This window comes from Entelurus aequoreus, linkage group LG06, assembly GCF_033978785.1.
Source record: "Entelurus aequoreus isolate RoL-2023_Sb linkage group LG06, RoL_Eaeq_v1.1, whole genome shotgun sequence".
In the NCBI taxonomy this organism is placed as follows: Eukaryota; Metazoa; Chordata; class Actinopteri; order Syngnathiformes; family Syngnathidae; genus Entelurus; species Entelurus aequoreus.
In genome coordinates this window covers 38,621,426-38,649,044 of record NC_084736.1, presented here as the reverse complement: position 1 = coordinate 38,649,044, position 27,619 = coordinate 38,621,426, and the positions used below count along the sequence as shown (strand labels likewise).

The 27,619-nt window shown below is 41.0% G+C and overlaps 1 protein-coding gene across 6 annotated transcripts in view; it reads left to right on the top strand.

Annotated features, from left to right (window-relative positions):
• Positions 1–27,619, top strand: part of kcnt1b (potassium sodium-activated channel subfamily T member 1b) — a 306,811-nt gene that overhangs the window by 185,876 nt on the left and 93,316 nt on the right. For all 6 annotated transcript variants that reach the window (XM_062050715.1, XM_062050714.1, XM_062050713.1 and 3 more), the window contains 2 exons: positions 20,447–20,526; positions 24,729–24,834. In XM_062050715.1, coding sequence (XP_061906699.1) covers positions 20,447–20,526; positions 24,729–24,834 — 186 coding nt within the window. The remainder of the gene's footprint in view (positions 1–20,446; positions 20,527–24,728; positions 24,835–27,619) is intronic.

The following is a 27,619-nucleotide window of genomic DNA, read 5'->3' as shown; positions in this document are numbered from 1 at the left end:
ATCCTTGTTTGTGAATGACTGAGCATTTCATGGAAGCTGCTTTTATACCCAATCATGGCACCCACCTGTTCCCAATTAGCCTGTTCACCTGTGGGATGTTCCAAATAAGTGTTTGATGAGCATTCCTCAACTTTCTCAGTCTGTTTTGCCACTTGTGCCAGCTTTTTTGAAACATGTTGCAGGCATCAAATTCCAAATGAGCTAATATTTGCAAAAAATAACTACGTTTTCCAGTGTGAACTTTAAGTATCTTGTCTTTGCAGTCTATTCAATTGAATATAAGTTGAAAAGGATTTGCAAATCATTGTATTCTCTTTTTATTTACCATTTACACAACGTGACAACTTCACTGCTTTTGGGGTGTGTACATCGTCATTCTGTCTAAAAACACCAGGACATCAGTTTTAGTCATACTTGCCAACCCTCCCAAATTTTCCGAGAGACTCCCGAATTTCAGTGGCTCTCCCCGAAAATCTCCCGGGACAACCATTCTCCCGAATGTCTCCCAATTTCCAGCCGGACTTAAGGCACGCCCCCTCCAGGTCCGTGTGGACCTGAGTGAGGACAGCCTGTTGTCACGTCCGCTTGGCCAACCAAAAAGTAACCACAGAACTAGGGCTGCAACAACTAATCGATTAAATCGATTAAAATCGATTATAAATGCATTTGAACAACTGTATTGTTGATAATAAAGGTAAATTATTGGTATTGTTCATTATCAATAGCGCTATTTTTATTGGTGTCTGTATTGCTCCATTTGTAGTGTAATAATGCTCAAGTCTTTGCCTCTGAATTGTAATTGAATCGTGAAGTGCCCAAAGATCTACTTAGGCTACCCTATTTTTCGGACTATAAGGCGCACTAAAAATCATTTCGTTTTCTCAAAACTTAACAGTGCACCTTATAACTCGGTGCGCCTAATGTACGGCATAATTTTGGTTGTGCTTACCGACCTCGAAGCTATTTTATTTGGTACATAGTGTAATGATAAGTGTGACCAGTAGATGGCAGTCACACATCAGAGATACGTGTAGATTGCAATATGATGCCAGTAAACAACATCAACACTTTAAATGTTCCATTAAAAATATAGAACATTACACACGGCACTCAAAAATCTGTCAAAATGTTTTAGTAGGACTTTGAAGCCGCACCACTTGATGGATTGTCGGCGCATTACGGCTAACATAGTCAGAGATACAAGTATTACTGTGGTGTGTGTAAAATGATCGCAAAATAGCACCCATTAGTAGACATATTATCTGGCGTTTTTGTTGTTCTGGTACCTGCTGATCTGTATTTGAGATCTGCATAAATCCTGAAAATTTGCGCAGGTCCGCCTTTGTAGTCCATGCCGACACCTTAGTCGATAAGCTTCTTCTTTTTCTCTATCTTCTTGTTATGGGACATTCATCCTCCACTGTTGCAATTTCTAATATAAAGTAATGTAAAGTTCTTACTTATATCTGTCAGTAAACTCGCTATGAAAGCACTAAAACATACCGGTGTAGTGAGTTTACATTATTCACCCAAGTTAGTTATTAGAGAGTTCCGCTCTGACGTTTTTGTTGTTTCCGGATGAGGAGATGCTGCTCCTTTATTGATTGAAGTAAAGTCTGAATGTCATTAAAACAGTTAGTGCCATCTTTTGACACTTCTTCCACTCCCGTCCTTGCAAGCTACACCGCTATATTTAGAAAACAAAAATAATATGACTCCTTTAATGCGCTTTATAATGCGCCCTATGGTCTGGAAAATATGGTATATCTAGAAATATTGATTTGAATTTTGCTGCAAATCAAGACAAAAGTCCAAAATGAAGGATTTCCTACTTCCATGGCGTTCTTTGTAGGGCTGCAGTTCTAGTAATCTATCGATGAAAGAGACTTCCCCCTCCCAATAAGCCGGCCTCTCTCCCGCCATTGCAACGTCCCTTTGAGCGCGAACTGTCCTTATTTTTGTCAACACGTGGACCTTGGGGTTTGTTTTCCCGGAATGCAAAGGAAAGTTGGCGCGGGCAAGGCGTGAATGTGAGTACATATTTATTAAAATACTAACAAACTACAAAAAAGGAAGCAAACAAAAGGTGCGCACAATGGCGGAGAACAAACTTGACTAATGAAACAAAACTTGCTCAAAGGCAGAAACTATGAACAATAAACAAAAACTTACTTGGCATGGGACTATGGAAGCATGATGACAAAACGAGGTAGCAGGGGTGTCAGAAGAAGCATGGTAGGAAAGGATAATGTCACCAGGACGAACAACAGAAACAGACAGGCTTAAATAGCAGTGACATGATCAGTGAAAACAGGTGCGTGACTCAAAACGTGAAACAGGTGCGGGACATGACAGGTGAAAACTAATGGGTTGCTATGGTGACAAAACAAACAAAAGTGCACAAAGAGTCCAAAAACAAAACCGAACATGACTAAAACAAAACATGATCACACAGACATGACAATTTTATTCATGTTTTTATGACGCGACTTTACATGTCCTTGTTGTGTACCGTCTTGGTGACCCAGATGTGTATTAGCTATAATTATAATTTCATGGCGGGCCACTTGTACTGAATCATATTTCAATATATATTCAAAAGGAGTAGCCATAATAAAATATTGTTTTTGGCACCTCCTTTGCCAGAATTTTACCGTAAAATGTTGGTTTTTACGGTAAAATTCTGGCAAGTGAGCTGCCAGTTTTTTACCCAACAACCCATTGTCTTTGCTATAGAGCACACTTTGATGGCTGATACAAGTCAAGTAGATATTAACTGTAAACTCCGGACTATGAGTCACTACTTTTTTCCTTCGCTTTGAACCTTGCGGCTTATAAAACGGTGCGGCTAATTTAGGTTTTTGCTTCGCTGACAACCATAATGCAGCTAGTTTTAAATAAACAAGCAAAAGTGTGTTATTGTTTGTGCTATGGCGCCATCTTTTGAACAAGTGCCCTTGTGTTCAGAGCTTTTTAACCAGAAGTACAAGTGCCGCTCCATCTTGTAGTTGTCCATAGCGTTACTACTCGTATGGATTCTTCATTCATCACTCCAAGCAATGTTTGTAAGTTTTACAATATAACTAAAATAATTCTTACTTACGGAACTGTCCCATGTGTGATGTCTGTAGGAGTGTATTCATGCATATTTGTACGTGCTATTGGAATGTAATGAAGCTTGCGTCGTTAGCATTAGATAATATGCTAACACGTCTACGAGTGTCTGTGTTAGTATTATTAACTTACAAAGGCATTCTGTTTATTGTTGCCGTTTTACAAATTCACCAAAACGTCATCACGGAGTTATTGAGTCTGTTTAGCTGATTGGACAGCTAGCTTCCGCAGCTAGTGGGTCCATGACAATGACTTCTGTTTTGTTTTATCAGCCATTTTACTGCCGTGTTTAGAAACAATTGAGGTACCGTATATTACCAAATAGTAGCCCGGGCGTTTATTTCACAAAATCGATTTTGGGGACAGGCATTTAAAAGAAGCAGGCGGTTATTTGCACAAGGCTTTTATTCATTTTTGCACCAGCCTGCACCAGGCCATTATTTGGTTACAATGGTTACTGTCCAGTATTTTTTTTTCGTACAAAAAGCTTTCAATGTAAAAGCTATTTCAAACATACAAACAAAAAAACAAGAGATCAACATGAGGTAATCTATCAAAAGACAAGAGATCAACAAGGCCTCAACATGGCAGTAGTGCAACAATTGTCAAAAAGAATACCAATACTAAAAATAAATACACTTTTTAAATAAAGCAGCCTACCGGGAACAATTTAATTATGGTACCAAGTACTCAAGTATAAAACCCACCATCAAAACAGAACAATAATACTGTCACTTACATAAAATAAAGGCTACAGTACTCCAAGTTTTAAATAAAGCAGCATACAGGAAAAATACAATTATGGTACCAAGTACTCTATAAAACCATCAAAACAATAATACTGCAGCAAACGCAACCCCAAATGCAACTGCACCTTTGCTTTTCCTTTTAGCTTGTAAATTGGGTTTAATGAAATCAATATGATTTTAATCTAAATTATGCAAATAACAGCCCATGGGCGGCTATTTGGGCATAGGCGGTTATTAGAAAGAGGCGGTAAATTCACAAAATGGGGTCTGTTCATAACCTTTATGGACAGAATTTCTAGGCCCAGTCAGGGCGTTGATGGTATCTGGTTTGGTGGCTGCAGGATTCGGTCTCTGCTATTTGCAGATGATGTGGTCCTGAGGGTTAGTGCGTCTGCCTCACAAAACGAAGGTCCTGAGTAGTCGTGAGTTCAATCCCGGGCTCGGGATCTTTCTGTGTGGAGTTTGCATGTTCTCCCCGTGACTGCGTGGGTTCCCTCCGGGTACTCCGGCTTCCTCCCACCTCCAAAGACATACACCTGGGGATAGGTTGATTGGCAACACTAAATTGGCCCTAGTTGTTAGGATCCGCTGCTCGGATCACCGTTTGTTTACAGTTTAGTGTCACGTGTGTTTTGTTTCTGTTGCCATGACGGCAGATTTTGCTCACCTGCCTCTGGTTAGCGTTTCGGGACGCGCACCTGTTGCCCGAGCGCTAATCAGAGGGCTATTTAGTCTTCGCCCAGGCAGCACTCTGCCTGGCTTCCTAATTTGCTTTCACGCAACAGCTAACGACCACCTTGTTTCCTGCTAGCTCTCATGCTATATTATTTTGCTTACTAGCTCCCACGCTAGTCGTTTTTGGTTTTTTTTGTCTGATTTATTTGTGGAAATAAATCATTTTCCTACCTGCAAGCTGTGTCCGAGCCGTCTGCATCCTTGGGAGAACACCACCGCACCTCGATGCGACCCCGTCGTCACAGTAGGAAGCCAGCAAGAAGAAGTTCTCTCGCAGCGAGCATGTCGGAGGAGAGGGACGAAGGTGCGTGGATGGTGTTGCGAGCGATGGAGGCGGAGACTCTCCGCTATTCCCCTTCGGAGCGCCAGGACCTGATATGGGGTCCTAACGGAAGGTTGGTACCAATCCACTCCGTTTGGCCCGAGGACATCGCCACACCTCCGCACCACCGGACGCGTCAGCGAAGACGGAAGCCGCCAACGAGGTCTTCACTTCGCTGCAAAGACGCGCCACTCCCACAGACTCCTCCACCGGTACACAGCAAGCTACATTCAGCCCAAGATTCCCCTCTTCAAAGGTCTGTTAATCCCATCAACTACCTTACTGAAGATTGTTATGACTGGCCTGTCAATCACTGGGACTGCAGCTATGACGTCATTCCGTCGGCACCCCCTGATGACACGCCGCTTGATGACGTTGTCCCGTCCATTTTGGATGACGTCATAGACAAAGACTTTTTTAGACATTATGTAAATTCTTCCTGCCAGCCATTTTCAAGTGACTTTAATTCTGCAATAAAACATTATCAGGACATTTTTTTAAGGACTAAATCTAGTCAGTCCCAGTCTCAAGTGGGGGGTGACAAAAGACATTTTGGACAATTTAGAGGAGAGGATTCAGCCCTCCCCCGGACCTCCCACCACCCACCCTTGAAGACGGTTCCAATCCGCAAGGAGCGCGTCTGGGATCCGCTTTTTGAGGGGGGGGCTAGTACTGGGAGCTGTGCGAGTGGGGTGGCACAACGGCGTGCTAAGCCGCAACCTCCTGCTCGGCCACCGCCACCTGTCCTTCGGCCTGCTAAGCCGCAACCGCCAGCTAGGCCACCTGCACCTAAGCTAGCGCCAAGGCTAAGGCTAGCACCAGCTCCACCACAGGTACCAGTACCTGCACCTCGACTGGTTCTCACACCAGTACCTGCACCTCGGCTGGTTCCCACACCAGTACCTGCACCTCGGCTGGTTCCCACACCAGTACCTGCACCTCGGCTGGTTCCCGCACCAGTACCTGCTCCACGGCTGGTCCCCGCACCAGTACCTGCACCACGACTGGTCCCCGCACCAGTACCTGCACCACGACTGGTCCCCGCACCAGTACCTGCACCACGACTGGTCCCCGCACCAGTACCTGCACCACGACTGGTCCCCGCACCAGTACCTGCACCACGACTGGTCCCCGCACCAGTACCTGCACCACGACTGGTCCCCGCACCAGTACCTGCACCACGACTGGTTCTCGCACCAGTACCTGCACCACGACTGGTTCTCGCACCAGTACCTGCACCACGACTGGTTCTCGCACCAGTACCTGCACCACGACTGGTTCTCGCACCAGTACCTGCACCACGACTGGTTCTCGCACCAGTACCTGCACCACGACTGGTTCTCGCACCAGCACCGGCTGCCACGACAGCGACTCCTGCTGCCACGACAGCGACTCCTGCTGCCACGACAGCGACTCCTGCTGCCACGACAGCGACTCCTGCTGCCACGACAGCGACTCCGGCTGCCACGACAGCGACTCCTGCTGCCACGACAGCGACTCCTGCTGCCACGACAGCGACTCCTGCTGCCACGACAGCGACTCCGGCTGCCACGACAGCGACTCCTGCTGCCACGACAGCGACTCCTGCTGCCACGACAGCGACTCCTGCTGCCACGACAGCGACTCCTGCTGCCACGACAGCGACTCCGGCTGCCCCGACAGCGACTCCGGCTGCCCCGACAGCGACTCCGGCTGCCCCGACAGCGACTCCTGCTGCCACGACAGCGACTCCGGCTGCCACGGCGACGTCGACACCTACCGCTTCCACGGCGACGTCTCAGCGACCTCGAGTGGTCCGGCTGCGCAAGCAGCTCTCTCAGAGGACTCAGAGGCTGCTGAACTTCTGGCGCCACTCACGCCCACCTTCTCGGCGGCCACGAATGTGGCCTTACCGTGGTCGCCCGCCTCGCCCGCCTCGCCAGCGGCAGCGGCGTTCCATTCGCCGCCGCCACCTGACCCTTCCCCGGTGGATTCGGGGACACGTGGCCTGGCGACCCACCACCAAGTCACCCCCCCGCCCGCCCTTGACTCATGAACTATTGCTTGTTTTTTTTTTTGGGTTCCAGTTGTTATTTTGTTTTCAAGGGACATCTGGAATCTGTCCTTTTAGGGGGGGGTACTGTTAGGATCCGCTGCTCGGATCACCGTTTGTTTACAGTTTAGTGTCACGTGTGTTTTGTTTCTGTTGCCATGACGGCAGATTTTGCTCACCTGCCTCTGGTTAGCGTTTCGGGACGCGCACCTGTTGCCCGAGCGCTAATCAGAGGGCTATTTAGTCTTCGCCCAGGCAGCACTCTGCCTGGCTTCCTAATTTGCTTTCACGCAACAGCTAACGACCACCTTGTTTCCTGCTAGCTCTCATGCTATATTATTTTGCTTACTAGCTCCCACGCTAGTCGTTTTTTGTTTTTTTTTGTCTGATTTATTTGTGGAAATAAATCATTTTCCTACCTGCAAGCTGTGTCCGAGCCGTCTGCATCCTTGGGAGAACACCACCGCACCTCGATGCGACCCCGTCGTCACACTAGTGTGTGAATGTGAGTGTGAATGTTGTCTATCTATCTGTGTTGGCCCCGCGATGAGGTGGCGACTTGTCCAGGGTGTACCCCGCCTTCCGCCCGATTGTAGCTGAGATAGGCTCCAGCGCCCCCCGCGACCCCGAAGGGAATAAGCGGTAGAAAATGGATGGATGGATGGTGGTCCTGATGGCTTCATCTGGCCAAACTCTTCAGCTCTCACTGGATCAGTTCGCAGCCGAGTGTGAAGCGACTGGGATGGGAATCAGCACCTCCAAGTCCGAGTCCATGGTTCTCGCCCGGAAAAGGGTGGAGTGCCATCTCCTGGTTGGGGAGGAGATCTTGCCCCAAGTGGAGGAGTTCAAGTACCTCGGAGTCTTGTTCACGAGTGAGGGAAGAGTGGATCGTGAGATCGACAGGCGGATCGGTGCGGCGTCTTCAGTAATGCGGACGCTGTATCGATCTGTTGTGGTGAAGAAGGAGCTGAGCCGGAAGGCAAAGCTCTCGATCTACCGGTCGATCTACGTTCCCATCCTCACCTATGGTCATGAGCTTTGGGTTATGACCGAAAGGACAAGATCACGGGTACAAGCGGCCCAAATGAGTTTCTTCCGCCGGGTGGCGGGGCTCTCCCTTAGAGATAGGGTGAGACGCTCTGCCATCCGGGAGGAGCTCAAAGTAAAGCCGCTGCTCCTCTACATCGAGAGGAGCCAGATGAGGTGGTTCGGGCATCTGGTTAGGATGCCACCCGAATGCCTCCCTAGGGAAGTGTTTCGGGCACGTCCGACCGGTAGGAGGCCACGGGGAAGACCCAGGACACGTTGGGAAGACTATCTCTCCCAGCTGGGAACGCCTCGGGATCCCCCGGGAGGAGCTGAACGAAGTGGCTGGGGAGAGGGACGTCTGGGCTTCCCTGCTTAGGCTGCTTCCCCCGCAACCCGACCTCGGATAAGCGGAAGAAGATGGATGGATGGATGGATGGATGGGTCAGACCCTGGGCGGCTATCAGGACATGGGCGGTTATTTGCCCAAGGGCGTTTATTTGGTAATATACGGTATGTAAATAGACATTTACAAAATATTTCTGTGTAAATAACTCATTTTACAACGTTTGTATCTGCGACTTATCCGGTGCGGCTAATATATGGAAAATATTCATGACTTCTAAAGGTTTGTGGGTGCGGCCTATATACCGGTGCGCTCTATAGTCAGGAAAAGTATTTATTCAAGTTGTTATGCATTTTACACTGAAACTCAGTTCAGTTTATGTGGAACATGCATACGATACAACATGATGCATCACATATTTCCACTTGTTTCATTACGGCACGTCCGAAAAGGAGTAGGAAGAAGCAGAGCTTATTTAATCCTACCCCTTTTCATACCATAGCAGTTTTATTAATCGTCCTTGTTCTCTGTATCAAAACAGTGAATAAATAAATAATACACCATTGTAAGCAAACAAATATTAAACACATAAATAATATTTAATGTTAATAATGTTCTTCATAATTCTTGTTGTGTGTACTTAGTGAACACTTGTAGTTTGAACAGTCTCTTAAACGGAATCATATTGCTGCATTCTATCATTTATTTGCTTAATCCATTCCATTATTTAATTCCACATACTGATATACTAAAGGTTTTAAGTGTCGTACGAGCATTCACATGTTTTAAATTACATTTTCCTCTAAGGTTATATTTCTCCTCTTTTGTTGAGAATAATTGTTGTACATTCTTGGCTAGCAGGTTATAGTTTGCTTTGTACTAGGGTTGTGTCGATACCAATATTTTGGTACTGGTACCAGTAGTCTGCTGACGTATGCAGTAACATATTGTGTCATTTATCATTCTATTATTTTGTCAACATTATGAGGGACAAACTGTAAAAATTGATTATTCATTTACTTGTTCATTTACTGTTAATATCTGCTTATTTTCTGTTTTAACATGTTCTATCTACACTTCTGTTAAAATGTAATAATCACTTATTCTTCTCTTCTTTGATACTTTCCATTAGTTTTGGATGATACCACACATGTAGGTATCGATCCGATACCAAGTACTTAGAGGATCATACACTACCGTTCAAAAGTTTGGGGTCACATTGAAATGTCCTTATTTTTGAAGGAAAAGCACTGCACTTTTCAATGAAGATAACTTTAAACTATTCTTAACTTTAAAGAAATACACTCTATACATTGCTAATGTGGTAAATGACTATTCTAGCTGCAAATGTCTGGTGTTTTGGTGCAATATATACATAGGTGTATAGAGGCCCATTTCCAGCAACTATCACTCGAGTGTTCTAATGGTACAATGTGTTTGCTCATTGGCTCAGAAGGCTAATTGATGATTAGAAAACCCTTGTGCAATCATGTTCACACATCTGAAAACAGTTTAGGTTACAGAAGCTACAAAACTGACCTTCCTTTGAGCAGATTGAGTTTCTGGAGCATCACATTTGTGGGGTCAATTAAACGCTCAAAATGGCCAGAAAAAGAGAACTTTCATCTGAAACTCGACAGTCTATTCTTGTTCTTAGAAATGAAGGCTATTCCACAAAATTGTTTGGGTGACCCCAAACTTTTGAACGGTAGTGTATTGGTCATATTTAAAGTCCTCATTTGTCCAGGGACGTATTTACTGACTTTATAAACAAAATATGAGTTTAAAAAAATTTTGTGACGCTAAAAAATATAGATGTAATCATAGTAGTATCGACTATATACACTCTTGTACTTGGTATCATTACAGTGGATGTCAGGTGTAGATCCACCCATGGCATTTGTTTACATTGTGACGCCGGTGAGCTATTGTATCCTCCTAGGGTGTGTAGTGAAGCATGTTTAGCTATTCCTCGTCCTCCAGTGATAATATTACCTGTAAGAAACTTACTTTATTTGTCACCATGGAGGCCAGGATTAGTGATTTAGAAGTAGCTAAAACACTGTGGATGGATGTTAGCTGCTAGCTACTAGCCATGTCTTAAAGCACCTCTTCCTGAGGGTGTTTCAGTGTTATAACTTCACCTTTATCTTTACTTGTTACACCAAAATGCGTCCATTCTCCCTTTTCTGTCTACACACTGTGTCTGCTTGTAAGTACTCCGTGTGTGTGCGCTGCCGAACATGCTCCTCTGCTGGTAAAACCAGCAATGTCACCACGTGGCGAAGCGCCATCATGCCTGTAAAAAAAAATATATGGAGAACTGGTACTTTTCAAACAGAGTATAGTACCTGGTTTTGATTCATTAGTACCGCAATACTATACTAGTACCGGTATACTGTACAACCCTACTTTGGACATAATTTTAGCTGTTTGCAAATGCACCAAATTGTTGAATTTCAATATTTGTGATACAATAAATGAGGTATGTTCTCTATATGCAACATGATGTATTATTCTCAGGAACAGAACTCATTGGCAGTTTTTCCTTCAAACATGGTTGGATTTCCCCCAATGATGATTATTAAGGTGTTCTACCAACAGTTTGAAGGGTAACTTGCTGTGGAACAGTTTGAGTTTGAGTTTATTTCGAACATGCAAGTACAGTAAGTCAAGGTGACAAGCAGATATTTGTGTATTTAATAAAACAGTGGTCCTCAACCACTGGGCCATGGATCAATTGGTACCGGGCCGCACAAGAAATTAAAAAAAAATACTAATATTTATTTTTATTTTTATTTTTAATTAAATCAACATAAAAAACACAAGATACACTTATGATTAGTGCATCAACCCAAAAAACCTCCTTCCCCTATTTACACTCATTCACACTCATTCGCACAAAAGGGTTGTTTCTTTCTGTTGTTAATATTTCTGGTTCCTACATTATATATCAATATAGATCAATACAGTCTGCAGGGATACAGTCCGTAAGCACACATGATTGTATTTTTTTATGAAAAAAAAACAAAACAAAAAAAACCAGAGTAAATGGGACAATGAAAAAGGAGGATTATCTCCAAATTCTTCAGGACAACCTATAAAAAGGTTGGGTCTTGGGCGCAGTTGGGTGTTCCAACAGGACAATGACCCCAAACACACGTCAAAAGTGGTAAAGGAATGGCCAAATCGGGCTAGAATGAAGGTTTTAGAATGGCCTTCCCAAAGTCCTGACTTAAACGTGTGGACAATGCTGAAGAAACAAGTCCATGTCAGAAAACCAACACATTCAGCTGAACCGCACCAATTTTGTCAAGAGGAGTGGTCAAAAATTCAAGCAGAAGCTTGTGGATGGCTACCAAAAGCGCCTTATTGCAGTGAAACTTGCCAAGGGACATGTAAGCAAATATTAACATTGCTGTATGTATACTTTTGACCCAGCAGATTTGCTCACAATTTCAGTAGACCCATAATAAATTCATAAAAGAAGCAAACTTCATGAATGTTTTTTGTGACCAACAAGTATGTGCTCCAATCACTCTATCACAAAAAAAAAAGAGTTATAGAAAGTATTGGAAACTCAAGACAGCCATGACATTATGTTCTGTACACTTTTGACCAGGACTGTACTTTGACATGGGTTACATATGGGTAGCAATGTTTCAATGTACAGTCCCTGTCAAATAAATACATAAAGCACTAGTGTGCTAGTACTGTAATCGCCCTCGCCCACACAGACAAACACAAGCCACTTCAAACAAAGCATGACATCACTGCCATTATTATTAGACCGGAGTTTATTTTGGTGTCACATTTCAACTTGAAGTGCGTCTAAGATTGTCCTCACCGCTGTTTTCCAAAGCAAGGTTAACAAGCTTTTACCTGGGATAATCCGGAACCATATGGATCATCACCATGACAGTTGATCATGTGATGGTGTGTTTGAGTGACTGTGGGTAGCACATGTCAGACCACGGTTAATTTCTTGTTTTGAAAGCACAGACACCCATTTCCTGCCCTGGAAGCTGTATCCATGGCGACGCGGCCAATAGGATGTGGGTTGGGGGTGATCACAGCCATGCTGCGTTTCTTATTATTATTATTATGATGTCCCGTACGCTCACTCACCTCCTCCACAGCACTCTTGTTTCTTGTGTTCATCTTGTCAGCTCCTTCAATAACTCCCTCAGTGTTCATGAGGACACTACAGGAGCTGCCATGCTTTCATCTACCTCATCATCATCATCATCATCATCATCATCATCCCAGCTCAAGTGGTCATTTAGTCCCTATTAGGGTTGTACAATATACCGGTACTGGTATAGTATACTAATGAATCAAAAACGGTACTATACTGTTTAAAGTACCGGTTCCCGGGCATGACGGCGCGTCGTCACGTCGGGACATTGCTGGTTTTACGAGCAGAGAAGCATGTTCGGCAGCGCGCGCACACAGAGTACTTACAAGCAGACACAGTGTGTAGACAGAAAAGGGAGAATGGACGCATTTTGGTGTAAAAGGTAAAGATAAAGGTGAAGTTATAACACTGAAACACCCTCAGGAAGAGGTGCTTTAAGACATCCGCAGTAGGCAGTGTTTTAGCTACTTTTAAATCACTAACCTGGCCTCCATAGAAATTGAAAGAGTAAATGAAACTAAATTTCTAGGTATAATGATTGATGAGAAATTGAACTGGAAACCTCATGTAAAAAATATACAACATAAAGTAGCGAGAAACACATCAATAATGAATAAAGCAAAACATGTTCTAGACCAAAAATCACTTCATATTCTCTACTGCTCACTAGTGTTACATATCTGAGCTACTGTGTAGAAATATGGGGAAATAATTACAAAAGTACACTTCATTCACTAACGGTGTTACAAAAAAGATCAGTTAGAATAATACATAATGTTGGATATAGAGAACATACAAACCCTTTATTTATTGAATCAAAAATACTGAACTTTCATGACATAGTGAATTTGCAAACAGCTAAAATTATACACAAAGCAAACTATAACCTGCTACCCAAGAATATACAACAATTCTTCTCAAAAAAAGAGGAGAAATATAATCTTAGAGAAAAACGTAATTTAAAACATTTGTTTGCACGTCCAACACTTAAGACCTTCAGTATATCAGTATGTGGAATTAAATTATGGAATGGATTAAGCAAAGCAATCAAACAATGTACTAATATGATACACTTCAAGAAACTCTTCAAACTTAAAGTGTTTACAAAGTACAAAGAAGAAGAACCATGACAAACATTCTCAATGTATTTCATCCATCCATTCATTCATTCTTAAAGTAATCTTACTTATCTCATCACATGAAATATGACTTACTTCACCAATTATTATTATTACATTATTACTATTATTTATTTATTTTATTGTGATTACTTATGGAGTTTATTGTGAATAAATTGTGAACAGGAAGTGAACAAAAAGTTTTAGCAACTGTTATGTAAAGAAAAGGGGTAGGATTCAATAAGCTCTGCTTCTTCCTACTCCTTTTCGAACATGTTGAAAAGAGAAACTGGAAATTGTGATGTATCATGTATGCTTGCATGTTCGAAATAAACTCAAACTCAACTCAACTCAACTCAACTCCATTGCGACAAAGTAAGTTCCTTACAAGTAGCATTATCACTGGAGGACGAGGAATAGCTAAACATGCTTCACTACACACCCTAGAATACAATAGCTCACCGGCACCACAATGTAAACAAACGCCATGGGAGAATCTACACCTGACATCCACTGTAATGATACCAAGTACAAGAGCGTATCTAGTCAATACTACTATGATTGCATCGATATTTTTTATCATCAAAAAACTTTTTTCCTTTTTTTTAAACTTCATATTATGTTTATAAAGTCAGTGTGGAGGGGGGCGTGGCCTGCCGGCCTGCAGCGAAGCGGGGTGTGCCAGGACCGGCCTCGAAATCAGCGACAAGTGCGTAGATGGACCACATGGGCCTGGTTATCTAATCACCTGTCGCTCTGTTATAAAACAGCAGCCAGGAGGAGAGACGGGGTGGGAGTTGGAGCTTGAGGAGCGTTGGAGCGAAAGCGAGAGAAAAAGACAATTGCTGAAAAGCAACAGAAAGACTTTATTTGAAAAAATAAAACTTTGTTGTGAACCTGAATCCTGCTCTCATGTCGGTGATTGGTGGTCTGGAGAACCCACTGGGGGGCAACCTCCACAGTCAGTAAATATGTCCCTGGACACATGAGGACTTTGACTATGACCAATGTATGATCCTGTAACTACTTGGTATCGTATCGATACCTAAATGTGCGGTATCATCCAAAACTAATGTAAAGTATCAAAGAAGAGAAGAATAAGTGATTATTACATTTTAACAGAAGTGTAGATAGAACATGTTAAAACAGAAAATAAGCAGACATTAACAGTAAATGAACAAGTAGATTAATAATCCATTTTTACAGTTTGTCCCTCATAATGTAGACAAAATGATAGGTAGATAAATGACACAATATGTTACTGCATACGTCAGCAGACTAATTAGGAGTCTTTGTTTGTTTACTTACTACTAAAAGACAAGTTGTTTAGTATGTTCACTATTTTATTTAAGGACTAAATTACAATAATAAACATGGGTTTCATGTACCCTAAGATTTTTTGTTACAATAAAGACAATAATGACATATTTTGTGGTCCCTTTTATTTAGAAAAGTATTGAAAGGTATCAAAAAATATTGAAATACATTTTGGTACCGGGACAACCCTAGTCCAGTGTTTCTTCATCCAAAATATCTGTTTGTCAGTTGTAATACACTTTTCCACCACTTGTGGCAGTAATGACAACATCAAACAAACAAATGGTCTGGAGCTAAAGTTATAGAGAAGTTTCTCGAGCGAAAAATATATATGACTAAAGTGCTTAATTTCCACTGGAATTTTATACACAGTTTAGTTAAGAAATATATTTATTATCATTAGGACTGTCAATCTTTGGGAACCACACGATTCCATTCAGAAATGATTCTCCATTCAAAATCAATACGTCTTTAATAACATGGGGTGCCAGTTCTACGATGAACTACATTCTCCATAAGTGATAACAGCTCTGATACATTTTTATATTACTTAAAATAAACTTTGAATTGTTTAATAAAATCTACCCACAAATTTAATAAAATCAATACACATAAGACAACAATAGAAGTATCCAACACCTGGAAATGACATGTGTCAATAAAGTACTTCATATTTTCTCACTAAATGGAATGGATTTTTTTCATTTTGACAGAAAAAATATATGTACTGCTTGAAATTGCATACCTTTAAAACTTTAGTAGTATCCATTATTGCAACAAATATTACAGTATATTATCATACTTTCCAAACATGTTTTTGTCTAAATAAAAATAAATACTTAAATATCTGCTTGAATTGTAATTTTACAGCAAACTACCCATAAAATTAATAAAAATGACAATACATTTTATGTTGTTCTTTACAGCATATTACTGTAAATAAAAAAAAACGACAATTGTATTACTTTCAAATTCTGTTGACTAAGCTGCCATATTTTTACTGTAAAATTTAGTTTTAACGGTGTATTATTGTAAATGGAAAGACGGTACATTTGTTTTTACCGTAGAAAAACTGGCAGCTAAGTTGCCAGAAAAAAAAAAAAACGTGTACTATTTTTACATGAACAATATAATGTTGTAAAAACAATGTACATTTAATAGTCAAATTCTGGCAACTAAGCTGACAGCTTTTTCCCTAAGGAACAAAACAGTGGTACTGTTTTTATATTCACCCCAAAATGTTGTAAGAAATAAAAAAACATTATTTTACAGTAAAATGTTATAAATGTCAAGTTTTTACTGTAAAGTGGACTACTTAAAACAATGTATATAATTAATAATGAAATCAAATTCATACATTAGTCACTGTTACACTCTGATGGCAGACATAACTGTGATGTGGCCCTCAATGACATCCCTCCTCTACATCAACAATACACTATATTGCCAAAAGTATTTGGCCACCTGCCTTGACTCACATATGAAGTTCAAGTGCCATCCCATTCCTAACCCATAGGGTTCAATATGATGTGGCTCCACCTTTTGCAGCTATTACAGCTTCAACTCTTCTGGGAAGGCTGTCCACAAGGTTGCGGGGTGTGTTTATAGCAATTTTCCACCATTTTTCCAAAAGCGCATTGGTGGAGAAGGCCTGGCTCTCAGTCTCCGTTCTAATTCATCTCAAAGGTGTTCTATCGGGTTCAGGTCAGGACTCTGTGCAGGCCAGTCAAGTTCATCCACACCAGACTTTGTCATCCATGTCTTTATGGACCTTGCTTTGTGCACTGGTGCACAGTCATGTTGGAAGAGGAAGGGGCCCACTCCAAAAAGTTCCCACAAGGTTGGGAGCATGGAATTGTCCAAAATGTTTTTGTATCATGGAGAATTCAAAGTTCCTTTCACTGGAACTAAGGGGCCAAGCCCAACTCCTGAAAAACAACCCCACACCATAATTCCTCCTCCACCGAATTTCACACTCTGCACAATGCAGTCCCGAAATGTAGCGTTCTCCTGGCAACCTCCAAACCCAGACTGGTCCATCAGATTGGCAGATGGAAAAGCGTGATTCATCACTCCAGAGAAGGCGTCTCCACTGCTCTACAGTCCAGTGGCGACGTGCTTTACACCACTGCATCCCACGCTTTGCATTGGACTTGGTGATGTATGGCTTAGATGCAGCTGCTCGGCCATGGAAACCCATTCCATGAAACTCTCTGCGTACTGTACGTGGGCTAATTGGAAGGTCACATGAAGTTTGGAGCTCTGTAGCAACTGACTGTGCAGAAAGTCTTTGCACTATGCTGACCTCTCTGTCACTTTACATGGCCTACCACTTGGCTGAGTTGTTGTTGTTCCCAAACTTTTTACTTTTCTTATAATAAAGTTGACTTTGGAATTTTTAGGAGCGAGGAAATTTCACGACTGCATTTGTTGCACAGGTGGCATCCTATGACAGTTCCACGCTGGAAATCACTGAGAGCCTGATTCTCATCATTTGGATGTTTTGTCTGAGTGTCTGGACAGGACAGATTAAAAAACATCTATGTAGAAATTTTTTTTTTTTTTTAATTTGTAGTTAATCGCAATTAACTGCAGTTAGAAAAAAAAATTATGTGTAAATTTTAAGTTTTTAAATCTATAAACGAGAGACTGGACTATTTGTTCGCTTTATGCAAAGGTTAGTTTTAAACAGCTCAACACAAAATGGAAGAAACACTTTTACAGACGCACAAAGACGTTGACACACGCCATCTCTCGCTCGCTTGCCACTTCTGACTTCAGAAACCAACCTACCGGAAATGAAGAAGAAGAAAACCAGCCCAGCGTGGTGTGGAACCTGGTTAGCACAATGACTCTCAGTCTTCATCACACTCAAAGATGATTTCCTGCAGCCTCTCCCTCGCCACTAAACTAATCTGTGACCAAATGAAAGCTGTTGCCACACACTTAGAGATTTCTGTTGGAAAAAGTCCGAAGTTACTCCGCTGATACCTCACCTCACAGCGACAGTAGATCTAACCCAGCTTTGAAGCTCATTTCAATCACTGTGTGTTTCATTCAATCACTGTGGCTGTGACTCAACATCATATGGATGGAGGGTCACGCGTTAATCACAACATTTTATATAAGAATCACATTCTTTAAACATTTTTAAAAAGCCGTTTAGGCCAAATGTATTGCGACGTTATGTTTAGTATATTTATCACATGGCTGAGGAATTGACATCAGTGGCATCATTTTGGTCTTGACCTCTGCATGATTAGTTTATCTTTAATCACATTTGAATAACAGGATATTGAGACGGATTTAGTGGATTTAAAGATTACTTTTTTATAAATGTCAACTGTTGGTATGTTGGTATGAAATTGTCAATAGCTATTTGGTTTGGAAATGAATTGTATTCAGTATATTATACGATGATGTATATTTGAACTGTCCATAAACTGTGTGCTTCTAGGGATGACCTTTTTGAATGAATGAATGAATGAATGAAATAAGTTTATTTCGGTCATATAATCAACCATCAACCATTTTGTGTGACCAGTTTAACAGGACAGATTATACATATTTAACAATCATACACATTTACACACAAAAAGAAAAGGAAAAGAATGATCGAAAAAGGAATAGGCTGAAGCCAAAGCTTATATTTGCCTATCCTATACATTCACTGAAAATTAGATTGCCTGGAACATCAAAGTTAAAAAAATCATTGGGATGAAAGTAATTGTTACTATATTTTATCATTTTCAATTATTTCACCTTTCAAGGTTTTCTTAAACCTTAACAAAGAACTACATGGCTTCAGCTCATCACTGAGCTTGTTCCACCATTTAAATCCTAAAACTTAAATACATTTGTATTTTATATTCCTTCTTACTTTACCTATTTCAAAAATCAATATCCCCTGTAAATTATAGTTTTTTAATTGAATTTAATTTTGCAAAACCGACTCTGATATGTACAAAAGAAACTATAATGTCATACAAATTTATGTCAGTCTGTAATAGTGTTGTCCCAATACCAATATTTTGGTACCGGTACCAAAATGTATTTTGATACTTTTCGGTACTTTTCTAAACAAAGGGGACCTCAAAAAATTACATTATTGTCTTTATTGTAACAAAAAATGTTAGGGTACATGAAACATATGTTTATTATTGTAATTTAGTCCTTAAATAAATTAGTGAACTTACTAGACAACTTGTCTCTTAGTAGTAAGTAAACTAACAAAGACTCCTAATTAGTCTGCTGACGTATGCAGTAACATATTGTGTCATTTATCTACCTATTGTTTTGTCTACATTATGCGGGACAAACTGTAAAAATGGATAATTAATCTACTTGTTAATTTACTGTTAATATCTGCTTATTGTCTGTTTTAACGTGTTCTATCTACACTTCTGTTAAAATGTAATAATCACTTATTCTTGTCTTCTTTGATACATTACATTAGTTTTGGATGATACCACACATTTAGGTATCGATACGATACCAAGTAGTTACAGGATCATGCATTGGTCATATTCAAAGTCCTCATGTGTCCAGGGATGTATTTACTGACTTTATAAACATAATATGAATTTTAAAAAAAGGAAAAAAGATTTTGTGATGATAAAAAATATTGATGTAGTCATAGTAGTATCGACTAGATACTCTATTGTACTTTGTATCATTACAGTGGATGTTAGGTGTAGATCCACGCATGGCATTTGTTTACAATATGACGCCGGTGAGCTATTGTATCCTCCTAGGGTGTGTAGTGAAGCATGTTTAGCTATTCCTCATCCTCCAGTGATAATGATACCTGTAAGAAACATACTTTATTTGTCACCACGGAGGCCAGGATTAGTGATTTAGAAGTAGCTAAAACACTGTGGATGGATGTTAGCTGCTAGTTAGCTAGCCATGTCTTAAAGCACCTCTTCCTGAGGGTGTTTCAGTGTTATAACTTCACCTTTATCTTTACTTTTTACACCAAAATGCGTCCATTCTCCCTTTTCTGTCTACAAACTGTGTCTGCTTGTAAGTACTCTGTGTGTGTGTGTGCTGCCGAACATGCTCCTCTGCTCGTAAAACCAGCAATGTCACGATGTGATGATGACTGGGGGGTGGAGGACCGGTACTTTTTCGAGGCGGTATAGTACGGAATATGATTCATTAGTATCACAGTACTATACTAATGCCGGTATACCGTACAACCCTAGTCTGTAAATAAATAAATACATTTTGTTGACTGGCTATTACAGGGATAAGGTTGACAGCCCTAATGACTATTGATCCTGTTTACAATGCTATGTGTTGCTAGCATAATGACCTTACAGTCAACAAACTTATGTTTTGTTTGGACAATGGATTTAGCTGCGCTGTCATTGGCACCAACTTTCTCTCTTTGTGTGTAATTTAATTGTAGGAAAACCTTTGTGTCTGTTTTTGACCAACTGGAGAGGGCAGGAAGCAGTGGGAATTGAAATTGAAATGTTGCACACTCCACATTCTGAGACTGACTATACTTGACTTAGATGTAAACAATGTGAGTGTTCCCACAGGGTGCAGGTGGAGTTCTACGTCAACGAAAACACCTTCAAGGAGAGGCTGAAGCTTTTCTTCATCAAAAACCAAAGGTCAAGTAAGTACACAACCAATATCCCACAAATACAAAAGTACCTCAACTTACGAGCTCCTGTGACGGACACTCGTCTCTCAAATCAACGTCTCCTGTTGAAAAATAAGTTGCATTCCATCTAATTGTTGCTTTCCCTAACCCCAAAAATGAGTTTTAAAAAGAAAACAACTACTTTTAGATGCGAGATGCAGTATGAAAAACAATACAATCATAATAATGTACAGCATTGACCTTGGAGAACGGACTTCTACGGTATCTCCTTCCAGCTGCTTCTTTGTCAAACACACCATCAGCAGCTTTTCCCTATTTTCATGGATATACAGTATGTCAGCTATTAAGGTATTGTTTTAACATTCTTGACGATGTTGACTGTAGTCCGTGCCGACACCTTAGTCCAGTGGTGCTCATTACGTCGATCGCGAGCTACCGGTCGATCGCGGAGGGTGTGTCAGTCGATCGCCAGCCAGGCATTAAAAAAATAGTCCTAAAAATGAGCGATCATAAATCTTCACTATGACGTCACTTTCGTCACTTGATTGACATTCACGGCACCCGAGGGTCTTCTGAGATGACGCTGGATGCTGCCAGCTGCCAGCTCATTATTAAGAAAAAATTACCGACAGGAAGGCGAGAAACACTTTTTATTTCAACAGACTCTGGCGCCATACCTGTCGTCAAAACTCCAAAGACCGACTGCACAGTTGCACAATAAAAGCTCTGCTTCATCCTGCCTGTGCTAGCAAAATAAGAGTCTCAGAAAGCTCGCGTGCACAAGCTAGCAAGCTACGGAGTTTGCCGCCAATGTATTTCTTGTAAAGTGTGCACTGTATACAAAGGAGTACGGAAGCTGGACAAATAAGATGCCAAAAACCAACCACTTTCATGTGATATTGGACAGAAAGGAGGACTTTTTTTCTCCTCCATTTGAAAATGCGGACGTTATCAGCACCACTGTCTGATTCCTATCAATGCAAGTCATCAGAATCAGGTAATACACCAACTTATATTCTTGTCTTCATGAAAGAAAGGAATCTATATGTGTTAAACATGCTTGTATTATATTTAAACACCTTTAACTTATTAACAATATTAACTATATGTGTTAAAGATACTTGTATTATCACTAAACACCTTTAACTTGTTAACAATATTAACTATATGTGTTAAACATGCTTGCATTATCTTTAAACACCTTTAACTTGTTAACAATATTAACTATATGTATTAAACATTCTTGTATTATCATTAAACACCTTTAATTCATTAACAATATTAACTATATGTGTTAAACATGCTTGCATTATCATTAAACACCTTTAACTTGTTAACAAAAACATATATTTCATAAATAATTAAATATAAATTATATATATGAATGAGGTAGATCCCCGCGACTTGATCAATTGAAAAGTAGCTCGCCTGCAGAAAAAGTGCCTTATTCAATAAGCTTCTTCTTTTTCTCTATCTTCTTGTTAGGGGACATTCATCCTCCACTGTTGCCATTTCTAATATAAAGTAGTGTAAAGTTCTTACTTATATCTGTCAGTAAACTCGCCATGAAAGCACTAAAACATACCGGTGTAGTGAGTTTACATTATATACCCAAGGAACTTTAGTGAGCCACGGATGAGGAGATGCTGCTCTGTTATTGATTGAAGTAAAGTCTGAATGTCATTAAAACAGTTAGCTCCATCTTTTGACACTTCTTCCACCCCCGTCCTTGCACGCTACACCGCTACAACAAAGATGACGGGGAAGAAGACGCTGTCGAAGTGGAGGCACGTAAATAAGACGGCGCATCCTGAAGAGACTGTCAGAAAATAGAATAGAATATATCTTTATTGTCATTGTACATTGTACAACGAAATTGTAAGCAAAACTAATTTAGTGCAAATTCATAACACATAAAACCATAAGTACACACACAGATAAATAGATAAAAATATATAAAATACATAAAAATAGCAAGCACACAGCTCACATGCACAGTCATTATTGTCGTCTTGTGTTCAGCGACACTATTGCTCTCGGGTAAAAAGTGTTCTTAAGTTTGTTTGTCTGGAATTTTATTGTCCTGTATCTCCTGCCCGAGGCCAGCAGTTCAAAAAGTTTTTGTCCAGGGTGAGATGGGTCCCTTATGATGTTTTGGGCCTTTTTGAGGCACCTGGCACTGTACAGTTCATCTAGAGAGGGGAGAGAGCAGCCAGTGATCTTCATGGCAGTTTTTATGACCCTCTGAAGTGCATTTCTTACAACATCAGCAAATAGTCATCATCTTCAAGTCAAATGACTTGAAGATGATGTGTAAAACATAATCTATGCAACATTTTGACCAAAGAACCACCATTACATGTTATGTAGACCAGTGGTCCCCAACCAACGGGCCGCGGCCCGGTACCGGTCCGTGGACCGATTGGTACCGAGCCGCACAAGAAATTGAAAAAATTAATACATTTAAAAAAAAAATTTTATTAAATCAACTTAAAAAACACAATATATACATTATATATCGATATAGATCAATACAGTCTGCAGGGATACAGTCCGTAAGCACACATGATTGTATTTCTTTATGACAAAAAAAAACATAACCCTCCCCCCGGTCCGTGGGACAAATTTTCAAGCGTTGACCGGTCCGCAGCTACAGAAAGGTTGGGGACCACTGATGTAGACCACAAGGAAGTATTTTACATTTAGAAAATAATCATAATAATATGACTCCTTTAATGTGCCTAATTATCCGGTGCTCCTTTTGTATGAAAACACACCTGAATAGACCTGTTCATCGGCAGTGCACCTTATAATCCGGTGCGCCCTATGGTCCGAAAAATACGGTAGTCAAACAAAAATGAATAATATCAACAACAGTATCAATATTAATAAGAATTCCAAAATAACGGTGATTAAAAATCCCTCATTGACATCATCATCACAGCCGTTTATGAAAACATAAAAACATTTTAAAAAAGTGTCACAGTTACACTTGCATCCCATAAGCTTGACAACATGCTGGTTTTAAGGACCACTGTGCTAAAATGCTGGGAATGGATGTGCAAATAAAAAATATTGTGCAGAAAAGTCCATTTGCATCCACTTTGTATGTCAGCTGGGATTGTGATGCTTCCATTAGATGTCATTAGGCTTTATGTTGCACACTGTGGCTCATTCATGGAGAGCAAGTTCCTGATGAAGAAACACCATAAACAGACATTAGCACAATGCTAATGGTGTCCTTTTAGGCCATAGAGGACAACAACTAAATGCCATAAAAATATCAGCTGCAGGGTCTCCCAGCTGTGTCACATCCTTTTAACACGCGAAGTCCCAGAGAAGGGTCAATTGACACTTTTACCTAGAAAACACACAAGAGGGTCATTTGACCCCTAGTCCCCCCTGTGGACACTCCTTTTGTTATGAAAATGTGGCTGTTAGTGGCACACGGCAGGGGGCCACTTGAGCCTGTGTGGGGGAGGGGACCTTACAGCTCAAGCTTTAGTTCTGAGGTAGGTTGTGTGTGTTTTTGCAAGGATCAACAGAATGAAGGGATCAACACTCTGACATTTATTGTTAAAAAAAATACAAAACAAAACATATTTACAAAGAATGAAAAAGCAACTGTTTTCCCAGTTTTGGTGTGGAGGGTTGTTGCAGAAGCAATTGTTATTTTTGTGTGCCAAAAATAGTTTAAAAAAAAAAATTTACAAAGAAAAAAGCATATTTACAAAGAATGAAAAACCATGTCCATGTAAACGTGACTGACATACATTTGAGCAGTCACTCACAATCCTGGCACTGCCATTGCTCCTTTCGGCATTTCCCACATGTATAATTTTTCTGTCTACCTAGACAAACTGCCCCTAACAGCCTCATTACCATAACAAAATGAGTGATTAGTGTATTCGGGAAAAGCGTCGGGCCAAATGACCCCTCTCTGGGTCTTCTAGGTAGACAGAAAAATGCTGGGACTTCTAGTGTTAACACTGCCTGAGGATGACAACACAGCTAGCACCTCCCTCTGGTCAACACCAGTAATTACAACTACGTTATCACCCTGGAGTTATTCTGTGTGATTTGGAACTTGTTCTCCAGTACTAGTACTAAATTATGGCCGTGTGGCACGCCTCATGAGAACAATGCTGAGCTTGAAACCACAGGAAGTCCTGCTGACATCATTTGAAATAAGAACTGTTTTTGTCCTTTGGCAGGTTTGAGGATCCGCCTGTTCAACTTCTCCTTGAAGATCCTCACCTGTGTCCTCTACATCGTGAGAGTCAGCCTGGACGACCCCAAGGAGACCAATGGCAACCCCTGGTGAGAGAATGAAGCTTCCAGCAGGCACCAGACATTGAAACAATGTTGAGAACTTGTTGAATGAGGTCCTGATGATGAGCAACTCAAACTTAAAGTTGAAACAACATGCTTTTTGAGGACGTTTAATCAATGTTGGGTTGTGATCAATGTTCCCTCTAATTTTTCATGTGTCCGGGCATAAACACAAGCTCCCTGAGCACACTGAGGACCACTGTGAGCAACATCAAATGTGCACGCTGTGGCCACACACCAGTTTTACACCTGCTCAAAACCTTGGATCATAGCAAGTTACATGGCTTATTAAAAGAATCAAATTACAGCAGCAATTTTCACTAGTTTACTTTTAATATAAGTGATTTGACAAACTTTAAAGGAAAAAGACAAAAATCTTGTTGTTCATGAGATGTGTAGTATGTTTTATATGAGAGTCCTGCTTGGCCATGGGAATAATTTTGCTTTGGCCATGGGAAGAGTCCTGCTTTGGCCATGGGAATAATTTTGCTTTGGCCATGGGAAGAGTCCTGCTTTGGCCATGGGAATAATCTTGCTTGGCCATGGGAAGAGTCCTGCTTGGCCATGGGAAGAATATTGCTTTGGCCATGGGAAGAATCTTGCTTTGGCCATGGGAAGAGTCTTGCTTTGGCCATGGGAAGAGTCTTGCTTTGGCCATGGGAATAATCTTGCTTGGCCATGGGAAGAGTCCTGCTTGGCCATGGGAAGAGTCTTGCTTTGGCCATGGGAAGAATCTTGCTTTGGCCATGGGAAGAATCTTGCTTTGGCCATGGGAAGAATCTTGCTTTGGCCATGGGAAGAGTCTTGCTTTGGCCATGGGAATAGTCTTGCTTTGGCCATGGGAAGAGTCTTGCTTTGGCCATGGGAAGAATCTTGCTTTGGCCATGGGAAGAGTCCTGCTTGGCCATGGGAAGAGTCTTGCTTTGGCCATGGGAAGAATCTTGCTTTGGCCATGGGAAGAATCTTGCTTTGGCCATGGGAAGAGTCTTGCTTTGGCCATGGGAAGAGTCTTGCTTTGGCCATAGGAAGAGTCTTGCTTTGGCCATGGGAAGAATCTTGCTTTGGCCATGGGAAGAGTCCTGCTTGGCCATGGGAAGAGTCTTGCTTTGGCCATGGGAAGAATCTTGCTTTGGCCATGGGAAGAGTCCTGCTTTGGCCATGGGAAGAGTCTTGCTTTGGCCATGGGAATAATCTTGCTTGGCCATGGGAAGAGTCCTGCTTGGCCATGGGAAGAGTCTTGCTTTGGCCTGGGTGAGGTCCAGTTGTGGCCTGGGTGAGGGTCCTGTTCTGGAAGAAATGATACATATACACCTTTCAGACATAACATTTTGTTCACATTAAAACATTCACATTTTGCACAATGACGTGTGCTGTAGCTTGTGATACAGTGTTAATTCCTGTAACTCTGTCTGTAAAATATTTAATTACTCGGTTTTTTATTATCATTTCTATTACCCATACATTATCTAGTAGTAACATAATTTAATGATTAATATCCACTCAGCAACAAAGGGTTGGAGTTGGGGGTTAAATCACCAAAATCATTCCCGGGCGCGGCGCCGCTGCTGCCCACTGCTCCCCAAGGAGATGGGACAAATGCAGAGGACAAATTTCACCACATCTTGTGTGTGTGTGACAATCATTGGTACTTTAATCTTTAATCTTAATCATAAGTAAAAAATCTTAATAAATGTCACTAGAATATGCACAAATCTGACTTAAATTTTACCTTATTTTTCACGTCTGTCCTTCTCACTTCTCCAATGGTTGTACACTTTGTCCAGGTTGATGGCGTTGTCTGCTTCTTGCTTTGACTTTATGCGCATCAGCTGGTCCAAATGTGCCACTTCAAGACGATTTCTGGATGCTGTTTTGATATGATTCATTAAACTGAATCCTCTTTCACAATCTGCACTGGAAGCTTGAAATGTAGCACAAATATCCACAAGCATTTCTTTTTTACGATGACTTGGTAAGTGGATGTGTCGCTGCCCGTTCGTTTCGCCATGATAAGGGGTTAGCTTTTGCGTCTCGCAACTCCGCCGCACTGTTGTTAGCTAGCTAACCTGCACGGCGCGAATGGGCAGGGTTCATATGCAAGCACTGTCAAATTGTTAATGCTATTGTCAATATCAATAGTGTCAATGCTATGATTGGCTGCGTAGCGTGAGTGAACCGAATCGTATTATTGGCTGGACACCTGTCACTCACTGAGTTACGTTGCAAAATAGTACAGAAAACAAAATTATATATATATAAAAATCTTATATAGATAAGATTAGGAATAATATTAGATATTGATTAATATGTTTATGTTGAATTTTATTTTATGCGCTGCATAGATTTTCTTGTGCGCTGAGAATGTGCGAGCAGTGCAAGCGCGCAACTTAGAGGGAACATTGGTTGTGATATTGATTCGACCATTGAAATTTGGTCATTTGCTAACCAACACATATTAGACATTGAAACAACATGCTTTTGACAACGTTTATTCAATGTTGGGTTGTGACATTGATTTGACCTGTTGGTCATTTTCCAAACAACATTCTACAACACAAATACAACGTTGAAACAACATGCTTTTTGACAACGTTTATTCAATGTCAGGTTCTGACGTTGATTTGAACATTGAAATTTGGTCATTTCCCAACTAACAGCGTGGATCCAACGTTGGACATCAACGTTGTCTCAATGTACAAACAACTATTTTGCAACGTTGTTTCAAAATAATTTTTAAAGGACATGTACATACAATCAACGTTGTATCAATGTC